General features: G+C 32.0%; 1 protein-coding gene across 1 annotated transcript; it reads right to left on the minus strand.

Annotated features, from left to right (window-relative positions):
* Positions 1-11,436: 11,436 nt before the first annotated feature.
* LOC107824977 (transcription factor AS1) lies at positions 11,437-14,736 on the minus strand. The gene is made up of 2 exons (XM_016651799.2): positions 14,423-14,736; positions 11,437-12,779 (listed from the first exon to the last, which is right to left on the minus strand). Exon 2 carries the CDS (start codon positions 12,727-12,729, stop codon positions 11,644-11,646), a length of 1,086 nt encoding a protein of 361 aa, XP_016507285.1. The 5' UTR covers positions 12,730-12,779; positions 14,423-14,736; the 3' UTR covers positions 11,437-11,643.
* Between the last annotated feature and the right edge of the window lie 6,178 nt (positions 14,737-20,914).

A 20,914-nucleotide genomic window follows, 5' to 3' on the forward strand; every position in this document is an offset into this window, starting at 1 on the left:
GGTTGGATTTGGCAATTAAAAATGTTTTCCAAAATTAAGCACTTCCTATAGCTAATTACTCACAATAGATTGCTTACCAAAGACTACCTGCATACATTGTGAATCATTTTCTCTAATATTTGTACCATTTGCCAAATGGAAGAAGAGATATTACACACATCCTACTACGTTGTGTGGATGCAAAACATTGTTGACAAAATCTTAAACTACTACACCTTACACGATCAGTAAACACCCATGAAACTCCTAACCATAACTGGCTTTGGAAACTTGTTAATCAAAAGGGCAATTTCCACACACATGTCATACCTCTAAAACAGCTGATTCCTTTTGCATTATGGCATTTGTGGAATACTGAAAACAAAAATTATTTTGAAAATTTAGTGATCCGGCCTTCAATAAATTCAATTATTCAATTAACTACTAAACATCTTTTTTTAACTAACACACACTCATAAAAGTATTAAAATGACTATGTATGTCAAATGGAAACCACCTACAAAGGGACTCATCACATTAAATATAGATGGGGCATTCCATGGGAACAAATTGCGAGCAAACTTTAGGGGGATATTTAGAAATCACACAGATGATTGGATAATGGGATATGCAGGTCACTACCAAGCATCCAATGTCATAGATATATGGCCTTACTACGTGGTTTGCAAATAGCAGTCCATCACAATCTAACACCGCTGGAAATCCAGATGGATGCACAACAGGTAATATCCATGTGAATACACATACCATACAATACTCATCTTTGTTAACTGATTGCAGGTTCTTGATCCGACAACTGAGTAATCCAAGGGTCAGTCACACCTACAGGGAGCAAAATATGGTAACAGATCGACTAGCACTTTTTGGAATGAAATTATCGGGCAGTAACATCACCTTTTTGGCAAACCCTCCTCCTTTCATCATCAACCTTCTCGTGCAAGATAAAAAGGGCCATGCAACACTTAGAATGAGTAGTACACCAAATACGGCCATGTATGAATCACTAACCACGTTTTGTAATCTGTGGGACATTCCATCTACGAGCAAAGTCCCCAACAGAGACTCCCCATATCACTCAAACCATAGTAATAGTAGTACTACTAGTCATAGCGTAGCAACGCACAATAGTGCACTTACTGTTATTCCCAGCATTTCTTGTAATGCTGCCCAAGAGCAGCTGCTCCATATAACATCTTTTTTACTATAATATAAGCTAGTCTTTTAAATCAAAAAAAAAGAGAACCAATATGCCAATATAAATTATTTTGTATATAAATTAAGGTAAGAATAATTTAAAGTATTCTTATCAAGGCTATATATATAAAAAAAATTCAACGTGGTTAAAAAAAATATTATTATAAGGTATGTTAAGGCTAAACCTTTTCTTCATTTTGGAATGATCTCGTAACTACATGCGTTTGATAACGAGACATCAAGAGAAGTTTGTACTCTTGAACTTATGTACATTATCCTAGTCTCATAAGTTACAGTATTCTTCCTTATCGAGACTTTATATTCAGTTAAGTAGTTACGAGGTCATTCCAAAATGAAGAAAAGGTTTAGCCTTAACATACTTTATAATAATAGGAGACGCATCTTGTTATCACTATAATTACAGTACAACAAATTATAACGTCACAATTTCAATTGCAGTATTCTTTATATATATATATATATATACATAGGACATGGATGAACTTTCCACGACATAGATCAAAGGATTGTTCATTAGTCCTACTAGTTCAATATAGGAAAAAGAGGGATGGATTTCAACCTTCCTTTAGATCTCAGGCTAGCTTAAACCTCAAACCTGTATTTTGGCTAAATATTCATATATTTGTATGTAATTTACCTTGCATTATGCCTCAAACTTGTTAACTTTAATGTGAATATTGATGGCTCAAACTTAATCATGGTACTTGTATGTGTAGCAGTCAACCGAAAGTAATTTGAAAAAAAACGCAGGCAATTTGAAGCCAAAACGGAAGAATTTGGAGAGAGTATGATTTGGCATCCAGAAGGGTGCAAGGCCCTCCCAAAACGCCAAAAGTATCAGAGCACAAAAGTGGAAAAATGTGGGTGCCCAGCTTTGCGCCAGGCGCCCCTCATAGCGCCCAAGCGCGGGTTTTGGTCTATCTCGGCTTGAAGCGGGTTATGTTGGCCCTACACGCCCCCAACCTGTATAAAAGAGATTTTAAATCTGCCTTTTGAGGGTTGGACATTATTTGGAGGCAAGAACATCAAATGGATCGAATTTGGAGGCGATAACCATTGAGTTCTTCATTCCTTTATCTTTTATTTTATAATTTATTTATGTAAAATACTTATGTGATTGTTACTACAATTATGGGTTGCTAAACACTCTATTTTTTAGGGTTGTGATTGTCACAAATATTGACGTTTATTAATTATATATTTGTTGGTTCGAATTATCATCTTTTGTTTGTTTCTCTAATTTATTACATAATTACTTAATTATTTGGCCAATAATTGAATTCTGTTTACTACTATAATGAGCTTGGAAAAGCCATATCTAGATTAAAGTAAAATTAGTGAGAGCTTATTTCTAAACCCGTCAAACGGGGAAAACTTTCGCGATTAGAATAGATAGTAAGCTCCAAAAAAATGAAAAGAGAACAAAGGCAATTACGGGAAGATTCCAAGTGCATGCGTTGGATAGTCTTTATACTCAGGAAGTTCATCTACAACCAGAACTCTTTAGAATTTAACATAGCTATTTTATAGAATATATGTCCATCTTGAATTCTCAACAATATCTTTGTATAATTGTATTATAAAAGCTTATTATACTCTTGTATATAGAATATGAATGAAAGGATTTTCTACTAAGCAATACCTAGCTTGTGATTTTAGTTTGATACAGTATATAGAATCTAATGTCTACCTCTTTTTCCTCTTCCATCGCCAATAGTCTCTTCCTATTTTTGTCAAACTCTCTCAATTATACGGGCCATTGCATCTCAATTAAAATTACTCTATAATTTATCTTTTTAAAAAAAATATAATTTCTCTCCTTTATGCGTGAGAAGCATCTTTAAGACTGTATTAATGGATCACCACCATGTCCACCATCCTTTATCTTTCTTGAAGGATCATATGCTATTTGATCGAACCCTAGCTATGTGAATTGAATACAACAAAACCAACTCATAATGAGCTTTCTTATTTTCTCTCTTTCGGAAAAAGAAAAAAAAAAATTATATATTGATATGACTTGAAAGTTGCTTTCTCTTATCTTTCATATACTAGAATCTTGAATTTTCATATGGAAATTCAGAACTTAAAGCAAAATGACCTCACAGTAACACAATATCTTCAAAAGGCGAAGCTCGGATGAACTTATGACTGCATGGGGACTATTATGCTTGTTAGATTTCAATATTTATGTATTCAAAGGGTTGAGGCCCGACTTTAAAGATATTGTAATAATAATTTCTGCTAGATTTGAATATATTTCCTACTCTGGACTCTATATTCTTCTCCTAAACCATGAGTTCATTCATGAACCATGAGCAATTTAATATTTCACCCTCACAAGGTCATATATATCATTGTGGTAAATAAAGTGTCACCACCCAAGCTCATGGGACATATTGTCCACTTTGGCTAAACAAATCTTACGAATTTATCCCTTGGGCTATGCTATCTTAGAGCCCAAAAGTGCGCGTACCATGTGAACTTGTGTTTTGCCTTACAAAACTCTTCACTTTTCTCTCCCATTTCGATTGAGATTTGCCTAAGGTGACATATACACCTCTTCTTCAGAAGATTGTCAGCTTAGAAGCTTATCAATCCTGCTTGATCCGTCTTCGTCATGAGCGCCACATTTACCCCCCTCGGGATTCAGCATTCTTGTTGAGGTTTGCCCTACCACCGTACTTAGAGAGAGCTAGGCTCTGGTACTATGTTCATCACGACCCAAGCCCATAGAACATATTGTCAGCTTTTGCCCAACAAACCTTACAAATTTGTCTCTTTGGCTATTGTCATCGAGCCAAAAAATGTGCCTACCATATAAACTTGTTTGAAGCCTTATAAAGCTCTTTAATTTACTTTCCTCTCTGTTTTCGATATAGGATTTGTCTAAGGTGACATGTGTATCACTTCTTCAAAAGCTTGTCAGCCTAGAAGTTTGTCCCTTCTGCTTGACTCGCCCTTTGTCATAGGCGTCACATTAAGGGGTCGTTTGGTAGGAGGTATTAGAAAAAATAATACAAGCATTAGCTCTATGCATTACTAATACCTTGTTTGGCACCTTTTTTCAACTTGTGTATAACTAATACTTGTATTAGTTATACGTCATACTTGGCTTATCCTATGCATAAGTAATGCATAGAAAACCATGGCATTAGTAATACCAAGGCTTTAATGCATGTATTAGCATGGTTAAAGACAAAATTGTCCTTAAAGTCCCTTAAAGCTAGAGAATATGGAGGGCATTTTTGTAAGCAACTATTTTTAAAAAAAATTATGTTATGCATTATAATTTTAATACACCACACCAAACAATAGATAAGAAATAATATTTGTATAACTAATGCTTGCATTACTAATACACGCATTACTAATACACATTATTCTGCACTATTCTTATACACCCTATCAAACAATCCCTAAAGAAAACAAAAAGAAAGATGATATTACACAATAGTCGTTTATTTGAATGGGAAAAGAATCAAACCATGTTGATAACTAAAGTGTGAATAGTGGTTGAGTCTTAGATTTTCGTATTCTAATTATATTAGTACTGTTTGACATTTTAACTAATACGTGAGTTTCTTAATCATTAATCACTTTTATTTAACTCATCTAGAATTAATTTAAAAGTGTTACCCACAATACTAATGCCCTGGTACAAATCATTTGTTTTTAATCAAAGTTTATTTTAGTTTACTCCAGTACGAAGAAACAGCATGTAGTGGTACTGAGTCCGTAGAGATTTTGGCAACTAATTGAGGAATTTTGATAGTCCTCAAATTATCCACAAAATTTCCCAAAAAAGTTTTTAAATTCATGTCTATAAAAATCGATCCCTGTGATCAAAGTTATATACTCTATATAGGACTTATTCACACAAATAAATAGAAAATATATAAATGGTTAGGAATATTATTTTCGAACACTAGAGGGAAACTCATTCTTACCATAAAGTTAACTATTATGTGTAATATATAGATTGATATTTTACCAAAATTTACAAATGTTTATAACTTTATTGGATCATCTTCCAATGCAGAAAGATAACTTATATGAAACTACAGGTTCTATATAGTTGCAAGAATTTTAGAAATATACATATAGTGACAAATTAATAACTTGACTTTAAGTGAAATTCAAGTCAAATCATGGTATGAATTTATTCATAAATCTAATAGATAATTTCAAGAATGGTCAATAATTATATATTGGTACACCTATTAACTATGAAGAGAATATTACAAAAAAATCTAATAGATAATCCACATCTCTACAAACAATAAACTATTGACCCAATTTTGATTTATGAATTTTTTTCAAATGTAGGGAATAACATTATTAATAATACAAATTAAAGAGCTATAACAACTTGCCTAATCCTGGTAATTTATTCTCATCCGTCTTAAAAATATATCTCTCTTCTCAATTTAATTATCTATATATACCTCTCAATATTTCATCCTCCAAATCACATTGCTTCTCAATTCATATTCTTGATTTTCTCTTCAAATAATTTTTTTTTTCATCTTGCGATATGACTTCTCTAGCCGAAAACAATTCACGTGCTATAATTCAGTACGTGCCACCAGTCAATGGCATCACTCAAATAATGGTATGTTACCTTCTAACTAAAATTAGTGTCATAAGTCAAATTTATTTTATTTTTTTAGTTGTAACTTAAGATGCACATAAATAAAGATGCTTGGATCGTGTGAACAGTTTTTCGAAAAATGTTTTTGATTTTTTTTGTTTGGATAATAGAGAAGTTCTCTTATAAAACACAGAACCAAACACCGTTTTTAGTACTAACATTTTGAGAAAACTTGAGGTATAGGGTAGCAAGAAAGATAAAATCTGATAAAGTCATTGTTGTTAAATTTTAATAAGTCAAAATTTTAAAGAACTGATAAAAAGAGAATTATTTTCTGCCTTCATTTATTTTTCTAATATTTTTTTTAAATTTTGTATGCATTATTTACAGTCTCTACAAAACCAACAAAATGCCGGAGAATTTATGCTAGCACCCACTCCAATATCAACTCATCTAGCGGGTGCACCAGTAAGATTTCTAGAACTTAATTTCCTTATGTTATCTTTTAATTTGCATATGTTTTCTGCTATAGTTATGATTTGATTTTTTTGTGTGTATTATCAATAGTGTTTGGGCATTTCTCTACACTTGTGGTATTTAAATTTGGTTCTCATATACTCCCTCCGTTCCATTTAGTTGACACATTAACTAAAAATATTTATTTTAAAATACTTATTGTATTAGAAAATCAAAAACTAATTGACTTTATCACCTTTACCTTGTTAAAAATAGATTAATATGTGAAAACAGATTGAGATCAAAGAATAAATAAGACTAATTTAAACAGACTATCTTTATAAATTAATATTTTTTAGGGACGTGTAAGAGACAAACATGAAAAGTAAAAAGAACAACAAATTAATTTAGACACAAACATTATTGTTTTGGATTTTTGGACAAGTTCTATCAAAATTCTCCTCGGAATCAAATGTTTCTTTGTAAAACGATGTTTTTTAATGTCCAAAAGAAGGCGAACAATCATGTTATATCAGATCTAAAAGTCGTTATTTTTAATTTCTACTACTAAAAAGAATGATACATTTAGATTATTGTAATTAAGACTGGGATTCTTTATCTGGTAGGTGGTTTAGTTGAGGGTGGTCAAAATAGTAATTATAGCAGTTGACTACATTTTCAACGAAAAGGTTGACTATATGTGTATCGTGGAGGATTAATATCAATATTAATGCAAAATTACTAGAATCTAACAGATAATCTAATAAACTAAATTAATTAAGCAACTAATCGAGTGCACTCATTCAGTCATTCTCGTATTTTCGATATGTTTTCACATAGATAAAGAGCCAACTTTTTTTGTATATTTGGATATTTAGCGAAAGTTTTTCAAAGACTTTTTTGTTTTTTTCGTTGAAATATAGATCAATTAAGTGTGGAGATTAACGTTTTAGATATGAATTAAAAAAATCGTGAGTTTTATTTAAAAAATCTTATATACATGGTTCTTTTCTATAGACTATATATAATAATAATTGATCTTTTTTGCGGATTAGAGAAAATACTTCTTATATAAAACATGATTCTCAAAATTAGATATGAACAGAACAATCATCGACTATAAGAAAAAATTGCTTTTGTTATTTATTTAAAGAAATTGTTTAATAATTCTTTTTTGGATTGGGGAAAAGAAACTAGCATAGAATAAGAACTTAATATTGGTACTTGAGATAGCAAATTATACCATTATCTTACCATTCGATTCTCTTAGTTTGTCTATTAAGCAAAAGTAATACTCCTCTCTCCATTTTAAGTGGCCCTATTTTTTTATTTATTTGTTCACAAAAATAGTAGTAATACATTTCTTTATTGAAAAATAATTTAACTATATATTTCTCATTTTATACTTTTTTTTATTCGTTTAAACCGCGCGAAACTTTAAAACTCTGTTGCAGAATGATCATGCTGTAATATTTGTGGTACCAAAACAACTTGCTGGGAGGAAGAGAAGGTTAATTACTGGCCGAGTCATAGGCTATGCTCCTGCTAGCTTCATTATTGTACCTTGTAAAGGTGAAGTTAACCATTTCACCATTAAACTAAATAAGGTTAGTACATTTGGTTATTAAGATTATTTTCTGTAATAATGTATGATTTTCTCAAACATATTATAATTATGACACAATTGTTTTAGTTAATATTTTGTTATGGATCAAATAATAGAAAGGAGAAGAACCAAGTGCTGATCCCTATGGACTGAATCACAAATACTATGATTTGTTGCATGGATGGCAAGCTGAAATGAGAGTACGTCGAAATGGAAAAGTTGAAGCGGTAAATAATTCATTATTTTTCATGTTCCAAACTCGTATGAAATGAAGTTGCAACTAATACTTCATCGTATCATTTTTATGTTTATACCCAAAATTTTTTTATTTTATATATTATCTCTACACATATTCAATAAAAATTCTGACGAAGCGATGTCACATGACACCGCTTGTCGCAAGGTGTATCCACCGTTATATCCTCTCAATTGATGTGAAACTTTTTCCTTTAGTAAATCTCAGTCAAACACCATCACATAAATTGGACAGAGAGAATAGTACACTCGGCTTCTCTAGATCTAATCTACCATTTTCTTTTAATTTGTTAAATTCTCAAGCTAGTTCTTGATCCTAATTAAAGACCATAACCAAACGATAAATCAAGAAAATGGAAATTAAAAGATCAAGAAGAAGCTTACGAGTCCGGGGGCGTATGCACCTTCTACCATACGGTGTCACGGCACATCGCTTGGTAAAAAAAATCTCACTAAATATTTAAAAGAAAAATGAAAATATTAGGGATATGTATAGAAAATAATACCTCTTCTCATTATAATGATTTATTCATTAGCCTATTTCTTCAAATTATGACACTGCTTATATAAAATCTTGTACTTTGTAATATAATGTATTATAATTACTATATATATAGTAACCTTAAGAAAATCTTCTTGTATTGCAGTTTTACTTCCATGAGACCAAAAGTAGCGAGTGTCGATCTACTGGGGATGCAAGAAGACACGTATTCAAAGGTTTCGAGAAACTGAAAATAGAAGTTAATCAAGAAACCAATACAGTAACAGAGACTTTTGTAAGTTTTTTGTTAGATTAAATACACAAATTGTTTGGACAAATTACATTATTATTCTTTCAAATCCTTATTTAATTTAAGGTTGGTGTTCGAGTAAAACGCACTACCAAAAGTGCCAAGAGCAAGGTTGAAAAGTTTCTCGCGGATGCATGGAATAACCTAATGAACAGGGATAACAAACAGAAAGACGAGGTAAGTTTATGATAAGCTATTTGATTAAAGGAGTTATACAAAAAAAAATTAGGAAAAATGACATTGTATAGCCGCTCTCAAAATATAATAGCAGAAAAATGTATATATCCTATATGATATATACAAATTTTATACACCTTTTTGGCTACCAAATATATAGTTTCTGGCGCACGCTAAAAATGAAAAAAAAAAAACAAAAAAAATATACGCAGAATCAGGGCCGGGTCTAACGTTATCACAAGTAAGGCTTGTGCCGTAGGCCCTATTTTTTAGAAATAACATGCATATAAGTATTTAAAAATTTAACATTTACTACTTTTCGTACAAACATAGATTTTTCCTATAATTTGCCTCAAAGAAAAGAAATTTTTTAAGATTATAATTTGATAAAATCTTACCTAAGATCGACAATGCCTCAAGAAAAATTAAATGAGTTGGCCATATTATCAATAGAAAAGGAATTATTAAAAGAAATCGATTATAAAATAGTTATTAATAACTTTGTATCTCAAAAGATTAGAAAAATAGACTTACAATAAAAATATATATCATAACTTTATAAAAAAAAAATGTAAGCCTCACATTAAACAAGTACTTGAGCCGCCCCTGGGCAGAATAGATCACTACACCCTGAACTTGAAACGTTTTTTTCAGTGCCACCCTCAACCATGCCTAGTCCTAATTACCCCTCTGAACTTGACACGTTTTCTTCGGTCCTAACTTATTTTATTTTTACATTATTTTTAAATTAAAGGCCGGGACACCCTCCAAGAAAAGAAAAGCTGAATCTTCCAAATTGGAGGGAGAGTCTGCAACAAAGTACCAAAGAAGCAGTGAGCAGCCTACAATCAGATGCAAATTGACACCACAGGAAAAATATGAGCTTGAAAAGTTTCTGGCTGATGCATGGAACAACCTAATGAACTTGGGTAAGAAAAACAAAGATGAGATCGAATCTGAGCAGGTTGATTCAAACGGTACGCACTCTTCCTCAAACCTCCCCGGGGATCCTATCCATTCGCCACAACTGTTTCCAGGAGGGAATACTGGAAGTTCTGCAAATGTGGATGGCCGCGAACTTCTTGTGCAGAAGGAAGTATACAAAGGAAAAGAAGTGGCCAAGGCTGTGAATTCTGAAGACAATTCAGGCAAAGGTAGCTTCTCTGATACCCCTCTTAACAATGGCAATGCATTAGACATGCCACAAGTATTATACAGCTGGCGTTTGGATTTTTTTTTAATTAAGTAGGGTTATTACGTTATAATAAGAAGGGTATTTAGGTAATTCAATCTTTTAGTTTCCGTCATTGTTTCCACAGGTGTTATCCCCATGCCACCATTGTTCCAAGAAATGGTTGCTCAGAAGGAAGTAGACAAGGAAGCTGAATTCGTGCATGGAAACGTCGATGAAAATGGTGAAGCAAAAGAAGTGAATCAGCAAAAAATGAAGATTTTTGGCCACTGGATTATCAAAGAATGAAGCAAATGCATTTACAAGGAACAAGAATGATCTAGTTGGTGTTTGCTTATTTGTTTTGTGGTTTTTGTTTGGTTTGTTACTATTGGGACATCAATGTTTCTTTCTATTTAGTCCAGTTTACAATCTATTTTGTTGAACAATTGATTAGTTTCATCCTGATATAGACAGTCAGCTCAATGCATGGAACTATTCACCTCTATGTCTTTCTCTTTGCTGAAAGATTTCTTCTATGTTTGTTCTATTAGAAACACCAATTTTCTTTCTGTTTTAAGGCATGCAATTTTTTATCTTGTTCCCATTTGGACATAGATTTTTTTCACCTTTTTTCCAAAAAAATAAAAACATCGTTTGATCATGGAATTTGATAAGCTTTTGAAAAAATTTGAAGAATATTTTCAAGTTCCAAAAACTGGTTTGGGCAAGTTTTTTCCTGAATTTGTTTTAATTATTCGCAAAATTTTAACTTTTTTTTCAAGTAAAATGCATGTTCAAACACAACTTTAACTTCCAAAAACTATTTTTCAACGCAACTTTAAAAACAAATTCTCAAAATTCAACCAAATCTATGTTCAAATGCTAGCTATATTTCTATATGACATCGATTTCTTGCCTTACACAAAAATTTCAACTTTCATAGACTTCATAAAGGAGCACTAGCAAGATTCTGGAAATTAAACATAGGAGACTTTTAGCATTATTGATAAGGCACTATCTAATAACAGTACCATGCAATATTCAAAACCACAAAAATTCTTACCTTTTCCCTTTCCCCTATTTCCCTTCAAAGGCATGCAAAACCACACGAGATTGTGTAAGTAATACTATTAATATGTTACTACTGAAAGATATAGAGTCATTATGCTGTCAGCAAAGTTGCAAGAAATAGTTGCATATACTAGAAATACAAGTTGCAGGCTATTATAGAATTATCATGCAGAATAAAAAAAACATAGTTAACCAAATAGAAGGTGATCAAACAAAAAGTTTACAGTAAGAAAAGTCGTAGCAGTTTGAAAAGAACCGTCTTAGGCGGCCAGGACACACAAAAGAATTCTTGGCTTAGCTTGCTTTAGCGGCCACCATTAGGTTCTGCAAGTCTTGATTGACATCCCATCTGCTCAAGAAACTTACTAAGGCGCAGGTGTTTGGAAGCCCATTGCTCCGCTAATTTCTGCTCCTTTGCTTCTGCGTCCCTCCTCAAGCCTGCTAGTTGCTCCTTGTATTCTGCTTCAATCCTGTCTAGAGTTGCCTTCTGCTCTTCCCTCAGAGCTTTCATTTTTGCTTCAATTTCCTCCATCTTCTCCCTAACTTTGCTTGTTTTCTCTGATTCTAGCTGCAATTCCACTCGCCTTAACCTCCAAGCTGCTTCCTTTTTATGAGCAGCCCAAGCACGATGCCCTTCGTCTAGCTCTTTACAGCATTCCGCAAGTTCAGTAACAAATGGATTTTCTCCGCAAGGAGGGGCAACCCCATGATGTGGAAAACTGCTCAAAATAAGGGGCGCATTTTCAGGTCCTCTATCTGTCTGTAGCCACGGAATTCCAGGAGTAGGCGTAGGTGGCACTGTTGAGGGGGAGAGACTTAATGTCACAGAGGGAGATTGTGATCTGACGGTTGAAGTAGCAGTGGAATTAGAAAGCCACGGCGGAAGAAGAGTTTGTGGCGAAGGAGCTGGTGCATCGGTGTGGAGGAAACCTCCGTTAGAAGTAGCCATAAGTAAACCTGGGACACTCCGCTCTTTCACAATCTTCTCCGCAAAGGTCTCAAGAATGTGGTCGTATTTTCCCTCGTCTACTGGATCAACAACCTTATTATTTTCTTTCTGCTCCCTCTGTTGCTTCTCTTTGAATACTTCCCACCACTTCCCTAATCTTTTAGCAGTTCGACCCGGTACTTCAGCTGCTATTTTCTTCCATTTATTGCCGTGTTTGGCCTGTAGATGGATAACAAGACGCTGCTCCTCTTCAGTGAGTGATCCTTTTTTAATCCCTGGTTTGAGGTAGTTTTTCCACCTTTCCAAGCAAGACTTAGCGTCCCTGTTGAGGGGTGTGTTCATACGCTGTGATACAAGGTGCCACTCTTTTGGTCCATACTGTTTCACATATGCCCGCAATAAAGCATCCTCTTCAGATCGCCACCGTTGCCTCTCCCTCATTTCCAGGTGTAAACACCAGTTCCCATGGTCCCAAACTCCTCATAATTTACCTGCCAGAATGTTTAACACCATTTTTACTTGCGATACTAAAGTAAAGAATCAGAACCATATCTATTGAACAGGCAAAGTATTGTCGAAATTCATTACATGCAAATGCTTCACATTTAATGTAGTTACTAGCATAACATAGAAATAATATACTTGTAAAGAAAGTCCATTTCAGCACCTTAAAATAAGATACCATCACAGAACCAAGGATCGTACAACAGCATTTAAACATGAGAAAATCATGCAATGTTTCATCGCTCAAGACATTTCCAAGAGAAGAATGCAACAGCTTTGTTCTACCATACAAAACTCCAACTGCCAAGACATGAGAAAACAGTAACTAGAAAATTATTCAAGGTCATTGATACATGCATACTCTGAGCAAGCTATTAGGGCATCCTAGCTTGTCAATACCGAATTCAGACGTCTAAGCGAGAAACACCTACACGAGCTACCTCACCAAATAAGAAGTAGAAACAAAATAGAGATGAAAAATTGGAAGAGGTACAAACCAGAGCAGTAAGTATTTCGATGAGTTGGTGCAAAGGAACAACATCGTAAATCTTGGTAGTTAAGCTTCCTAAATAATTAGTGAAAATTGAAATTCAGCTCCTCAAATATGCTGACTTTAACTAACATTATGTCACTCTGTGATGTTCACTACTAAGGACCAGCCCACCTTTATAAAGAATATAGAAATTGAGGTTGCATTTCTAATAAACAACATTAATTTGATAGAATTCAAATAGAATCGAAGAATTCATATTTAATTTGGTTTCAGACCCTTCAGCATTCAGATCTTTTTACAAGTATTGACTGGAGTAGTCGTATTTGACGGTCACACTCAGCTCCCAAAGAAATGCAGAGAAAAGAGTAAAGAATTATAAAAAGTGGAATATGTTAACACAAATTAAATAACACCATTCATCCTAGATCACTATAAAACAAACTAATATTCATCCAGCTCATTTTTGCAGTAACCCTTGCGAGAAAGTACTGAAATATTCATATCCAAATACTTTCGGGACATCAAAACTCCGCAAACCTGAGGTTAAACACTGCAATTCACCTAGATCTTAAATACAACCAAGAACAAAAAGAAAACTAGTATAAGAAATGGAGGAGTTTATGCAAAATGTATCAAGTAGAAAGATACAAAACCAACAATATAAAAACACTTCTAATAAGATCTGAGTTAGAACAAACATGGCAGAGATTTAAGGACTTTCCTTGTTTGAGCTCAGATTGCGCAAAAACGGCAAAGAAACAAGGGAAATGCAGAGACTAGTAAAGCAAAAAAGATTGGTTCTTTATCTTCACCACACATAGCCAATTAGCAACAACAACAACAGCATAATACCCAATATAATCCCACAAGTTGGGTCTGGGGAGGGTAGCCCTGCACATAGCCAATTAGCCATACATTTAAATGCAACGGGAATAGAAGACATAATTCAGTAAAAAAGATAGATTCTTTATCTTCACCACATATAGCCATACTACATGTAAATGCAACAAGAAAGCACAACGCTATGTGCGGGGCCAGGAAGGACCGAACTCAATTCAGTATATATTTAAAGAAGATTTCCCACAATACAGTAGGAGAACATCCAATATATCAGTTTGATCACGAAAAATAACTTACAAGAAACCACTTAGGAAGCCCAGTTCTTGCCTCGACCCATTTGATCTATTATTTTTTCTTGTTCTCAAAGCAAGTATGAGCAACAAAAAGAGAAAAGAGAAGAGGAAGTGGAAGAAAAATGTGTATGCAAAGAAAGAAAGAGGAAAGAAGAAGAAGAAGAAAAAAGAGAGAAGTGGCAGAAGATGAAGAAAAGAGAGGAAGGTGAGAGCAAGCTATAAGAGAGAAAGGCTAAGGTATGGAATGATAGTATGCCCCCCTCTCTCTCTTGTGTAATAGTGGTGATGTGTTTAAGGGAATGTGATGACGAAGACGGGCAATGGCGTCTTTTACCATAAAGGTTATTTCTACTTCTACACCACGCACTATTATGTATTGTACTCTTCGGGTAAACTTGAAAAGTAAGAGCACTTGGTAAATAAGAAAAGTATGATCTTCTTCTTTTTACATGTAAACTTTTTTCCTATGAGAAAAATCCAAACTTTTACAGCAAATCAATTTTTTGAGGAAAAAAAAAACTTGAAAAGAAGGTGTGAGTATAGTGGTAATGTCCTTACTAGTGATCAGATATTTATTATCTCTCACCGTTTATTTATCCCTACTTATTCGAATTTAGTATTTATGCAAAATTAAGTGATTTTATTTTAGTAGTTAAAAATTTAAGTAATAATATATATTAATTAAATATAATTAATAGTATATATGTGTTTAAAAAACACTTGACTCACATTTACTTGTTTAGTATAAATATTAGGTGTCGATAATTTTTCGGTCTTCTATCTCTAGTAAAATTTGAACGATATTCTTTCATGATTTTCGCCTAACTTTTTTTAGACGCTAATGTACACACTTAGGTGAAAAAAAATCTGAGTAAGGAATAAATCTAAATAGTAGACCACTCAATTGCTTAAATAAAAAATAATCGAATAATGTATAATATATGTATAACTTAAATAAATAGTCATATAATGTATAATATATATATAATTATATTTTATATATAAAATATAAATAATTATGTATAATCAGTAGATAATCTATGTATACAGATTAAAAAAATAAACAACGGATAAAACTGACCTACTACTTGTGTAAAGATCCAATATAAATAGCCTATTTAGTTAATCTTTGTAGAAAATAGAGTGGTTTTAGTTGCAGAAAATAGTGTTCAAAATTGAACTAGCTTGTTAGTATTATAGACTGTATATTTATAGTTAGAGATATTGAAAAATCTTACTTTAATAGAAGTGGACAAACTCATCAGAAAATGCAATAATGGCAACAAGGGTAGTTTGTGGACACTACTGTTTTACTGATATATTAGCATCTGCCTAGTTCTTTGAAACTATCATCATCACGTCTTAGATTGAACAATATTATTATTTTATTTTTCATCTTTTCTTTTTTGAGAAATGGGAACTGTTTTTGATTTTCTTGTTCGCCTTTTTTAAAACTAAAACTATTTATTCTGGAAAAAACTGCCTCCTACTCGAAGTGACTACACTCTGTACTGCCACCACTTTAACCCCTCAGACTCAGACCCTTTGGCACAGTATTGCCTTGGTCCCACCGCCTGCTTAACAAGATGCACTGCTATTTCTATCTCCAAAAATAAAATCAATTATCAAAAATCTAGGTAAGGTTTGCAATTTGTTTGAAGTTTTTCGTTTTTGAAAATTCAAAAAAAATTGTTTTCTATGCCACATTTTTTTTAAAAATTCTTCGAAATTATGACCGAGTAATTTATATTAATGGTAGTATCACTAGTTTGAATTTGATTTTATCTTTTATTTTATATAATGATATTGACTAAGCATAAAATTTAAGAAAAAAATTGATTTCTAATTATATAATAAAAGAACATCGGAACCTGTGATTTTAAATATTTTATTATATTATTATAGTTATAAGAGTTTGTCATTGACAGTAAAAATAAGAAGTTTATATTAAAAAATTATTATAAAAATATCATTTAAAAAGAAATCATGGAGTTAATTTTTGAGAAATTGTACTCAATTGGCATAAGAGACAGACATTTGGTTCGAACAGAATAATACTCCCTCCGGTCCAAAATAAGTGATTTTTTAGTTTTTTTTCTTATGGTTAAAAATAAATAATTTTTTCATATTTCAAGAATAAATTAATTATTTTTTTCCTACATTGCCCTTGAAGTATGTGTTATGAGTATTTATGTGAAGAGATAGTAAAGGCTAATATGGTCAATTTTATTACTAATTAATGTTAAAATATGAATTTCTTAATATGTGTGAAAACACCAAAAAAATCACTTATTTTGGATCGCAGGGAGTAAAGTATATCCCGGGAAAATGTGAAAGAAATGAACGGTAAAATGGTTTAATTATGAAATAAACGGAATAACTATGTTTTGTAAATAAAAAGCCACTCAATTATCACTATGTACTCTAGACTATTTTTTTGATCCAAAATTCGACCAACTCTTGCCAAAAGTTATCTAAACCAATTTTTAATTCATTTTTTCTCCATTTAATGTATTATTTGAAGTAAAATTATTCCATAAAGAAATTATTCTAATATTGGTATACTATGGTATGTACTACAAGAGAGAATAATAGTTGTAAAGCTTGGGGGATAAGACAATAGGATCTTTGTATTATGTATCTCTGGTCATCATTAGCTACGTGACTTCCGAGGATTGAAATGACAACTAGCCTTGGGACCAGATGCTAATATATTTCCAAAAGGATTTATTTCGGAATATTTCCAAAAAGAGGAATATATAATTTCAAAACTTAGTTTTAAATAAATTTTTTATATTAATTGGACATAACTCGCCTGTGGTAACTATTACATATAATTTAATTTGTGATCTAGTGACTATTGAATTATTCTCGTTCGAATATTAAAAAGTGTGACTAAAAAGATCACTCCTATTTTGTTTTCATTTAAACTATTGCTATTGTGTTTTCCTTTAAAATATTGCTATTGTATTTTCGCAGTCGTTGCAAAATACCACATGACCATATACGAGAGAAAATGGTACAAAATTATTAAATATTTTAATTTGAATAGAAAAAAATTTATGAATAATTTCATGTGTGTTATTTATCACTTCTTATGTTATTTTCTTAGTGCTCAATTTCATTTTATGTTTCCCTGTTTGAATATCACTAATTTAAAAGTATGACATTTTTGTGGCCAAAAGAGTGTATCATTAAGGAATAAAATAGAAAGATCAAATTAAATTATTTTTAAAAAGATCTAAAAATACAAAAAAGGTTCACAAAAATAAAAAAAAATAAAAATATACGTTTTATCGATCTCCCGTGATATGTATCATATAACTATAATAACATATATACCTATCGTAAATTTCAATTAATCGTCATTGCTCTAGCGTACTAAGGATATGACCCACGGTAGAAAGACGTGGAGGTCGAGAATTAGGTTTGACGGTTGACAATTAGTAGTGTGTTCATCCTAGGCTTACCAGTAGTACTAGGACTATTTGTATGTTATTTTATTCGTGATTCTTTACTATTGCATGTTGTGTCATTCGTGCACGTTACCTTAATGTATTATTATTACTATTGTTTGCTATTTGTTGCCTTATTTTCACTGTGCCTTGAGCCGAAGGATTATCAAAAACAGTATTCTTACCTTTATAAGGTAGGAATAAGATTTGCGTATACTTTACCCTCTTAAGATCCCATTTATGGGGAATACATTGGATTCATTGTTATTATTATTTGTAAATTTCAATTAATGAGGATCCCAAAATGAAGAGAAATTGGAAAAAAAAAACTACATTTGTAGAGACATAAAACAGATTTCTCTGAGTTAAATAAATTTGTAGAAACTCAAAAACTCTTCTTCAAAAAATAGTGTACTATGTACTTTTTTTTTTTTTTAAATTTAAAAATCTGGTGTTGGGTGACTTGAGTGGTGGTTGGGGGTGGGGGTGGGGGTTAAAAAAAGGGGGAGAGTGAGAGGGACTGTAGTCCGGGTTTCACGGCACAAGGAGACGAAGGGTGAAAGGGACGGGACTTGGACTGCCACCAGCCCCGCCTCTTCTTCTCTATGCATTTGTCAGTGATACGTTACATCTGTTTTTTCCCCTTCCCTACCCCCTCTGCCCTTCTACTGTCCTATTACTCCTTTTTTCTGATTACACCAAAGTACGCACCAACTCACCTTTATCCCCCCATACTTCCTTTTTCTCTTCTTTCACCCTTCCCTTTCCTCCTTATTCACAACCCCTTGCCCTTTTACACTTTTCAAAATAGCAATTTTTTTTTTATACCTATAAGGTCTGCATACGTACATTAAAACAATCTGCCAAAAATCTTTTTAGTTCACAAAGCTCAAGTTAGAAGCATCTAAATATGTCATTTATCTCACCATACTCTTTGATGGTAAAAATAAATAAAAGACATATTGAGTAGTTGAGATATAGTCATTTTGCAATAACGTTGATTTATATTTGTTCAATTCAATTTAATTTATTGAGTTCTAAATTAGTAAAAGAACTTAAATTATATAATTGATAGTGTAAAGTTGTTGTACTTAGTGTAATTTAATAGGTTATTATTGTAAATCAACTTAAATTAATGGATAAAATTTTTTATACACTCAGTCTACAAAACTAAAAATCTTAATAAGATCAAGCACGGTTTTGCTATATATACAAAGTTTCTAATTACCCTATTAGAGCACCTACAAAAGAATATTGCTATCTAACATTTCAACTTACTCATAATTGAAATTCTCTTATAAATATAGAAATATTGGACATAATTTAACCTTAAGTATATTATTAATGAAATCAAATACTGAAATATAAAATGAAATATGTAATTTATTTACAATAAAATAAGATAGTAGCATCTTGGTGTTATTGGAAAGAGGGAGGGTATTTTGGAAAGGGAGGAAAGAAAGATGTAGACAAGTCAAAGGAATTGTAAAATTGAGGGAGATCTTCCCCTCTAATCTATCTGTACACTGTCTGACTGAAGCTGAGCCCACAGTCCCCTCCTTCTGAAAAGGAAAAGAGAGTGCTAGGAATTGAAGCATCTCTTCATCCTCTATCCTCTCCTATCCAACTTTATTTTCCCCCTTCCTAGTAAAACAATGAAATCAAACAATAGTGTTGGGGTCCATCAACTTCTTTAATTTCTTACTAGTACTGTTTATTCACTGAAACAACAACTATTCAGTAAAATTTCACCAATAAAATTAGAGGAGGTTAGAGTGTACGCAGACATTACCCCTACTTTGGAAGGAATAGAAAGACTATTTCCGGAAGACCCTCGGTTACTATTTATTCAGTATGATCTTAAAATTTCGTTAATTCAGACAAAAATGCTGAAAATTAATTTTGAGAGGTTAAACACTCTATGGGCCCGTTTCGCCAAAGAAAAATAAAAATTTTTTTTTCGATTTTTTTCAACATCAATGTTTGGCTTTAAAATTTTTAAATTTCACTTGAAATTAAATTTCAAAATTTTTCCCGAATTTGAAAAACTCCAAAAACTTTTTTAAGTACTCACAAAAATTTAAAAACAACTGCAAATTGTATTTATGTCCAAACACAATTTTAATTTTTAAATATTATTTTTGAATTATTTTTTTTACTTTTTTCCGAAATTTTATACTTTCTTATGTCCGAACACCCACCATATCAAAAGGTATTTTATACCCATAATTCAGATCTAAAACATCTTATTATGAATGGAAAAACATTTAATATTCCACCATTATCTTTGGTGGTAGGTTTTATGAATTTCATATTTAATATGGGTCAACGCATTTACTTTTTTATAACTTGTTTGACCAAAGATTTTTATTTTTTAGCCAAAAGTTTTTTTTCAAAGCCGAGGCTAGTGTCTCACCAAACTTTTACAAAGGAAAAGAGTCTTATTAAGTAGAAGGAGAAGCTGTTTTTGAAAAGATGAAAAAAATAATTTCTTTTCAAAAGTATTTTTTAGAAAATCAATTTTGAGAAAATATACTTAAAAGTACATTCTTAAGTTTGTTCAAACACTAATTGCTGGTAAAAAATACTATCACAATCTGTTTCTCGCCAAAGTACTTTTTAAAAAACATTTATGAGAAAAATACTTTTTAAAATAAGTTAATTGTAAAAGCTTGACCAAACATATTATTAATATAAATTGAAATAATAATAATAGTATTATCCTTTTTAGGAAAAAAATTAATTTACTGTGGATACTTTTAAGTTTTTACATAATAATTGTACAGAACTTGCTAGAAAATACTACAATTCATTTGCGCAAGCTTTGTACTCTCTGCTCTCCATCAATTTGGATTTCGTGTTGGGGCGTCACACTTTGGCTTTTGCCCTTTGGATATCAATCATATCAAGGTGGCACTTGGAACAGTTACTTGGAAAAGTATTTCGACAAACAAACGTGTTTGAATAATTGTTTTAAACATTTTTTGTTTTATTTGAATTTTTTTGTTTGTGAAAGGGTCTCATGATTGCCTATTATTTTT

The sequence above is a fragment of the Nicotiana tabacum genome, chromosome 10 (genome assembly GCF_000715075.1).
Source record: "Nicotiana tabacum cultivar K326 chromosome 10, ASM71507v2, whole genome shotgun sequence".
Taxonomy (NCBI): domain Eukaryota; kingdom Viridiplantae; phylum Streptophyta; class Magnoliopsida; order Solanales; family Solanaceae; genus Nicotiana; species Nicotiana tabacum.

Bases quoted from the DNA above. Each gene is read 5' to 3' on its own strand.
- LOC107824977 (XM_016651799.2), bottom strand. From the start codon at position 12,729: ATGAGGGAGAGGCAACGGTGGCGATCTGAAGAGGATGCTTTATTGCGG.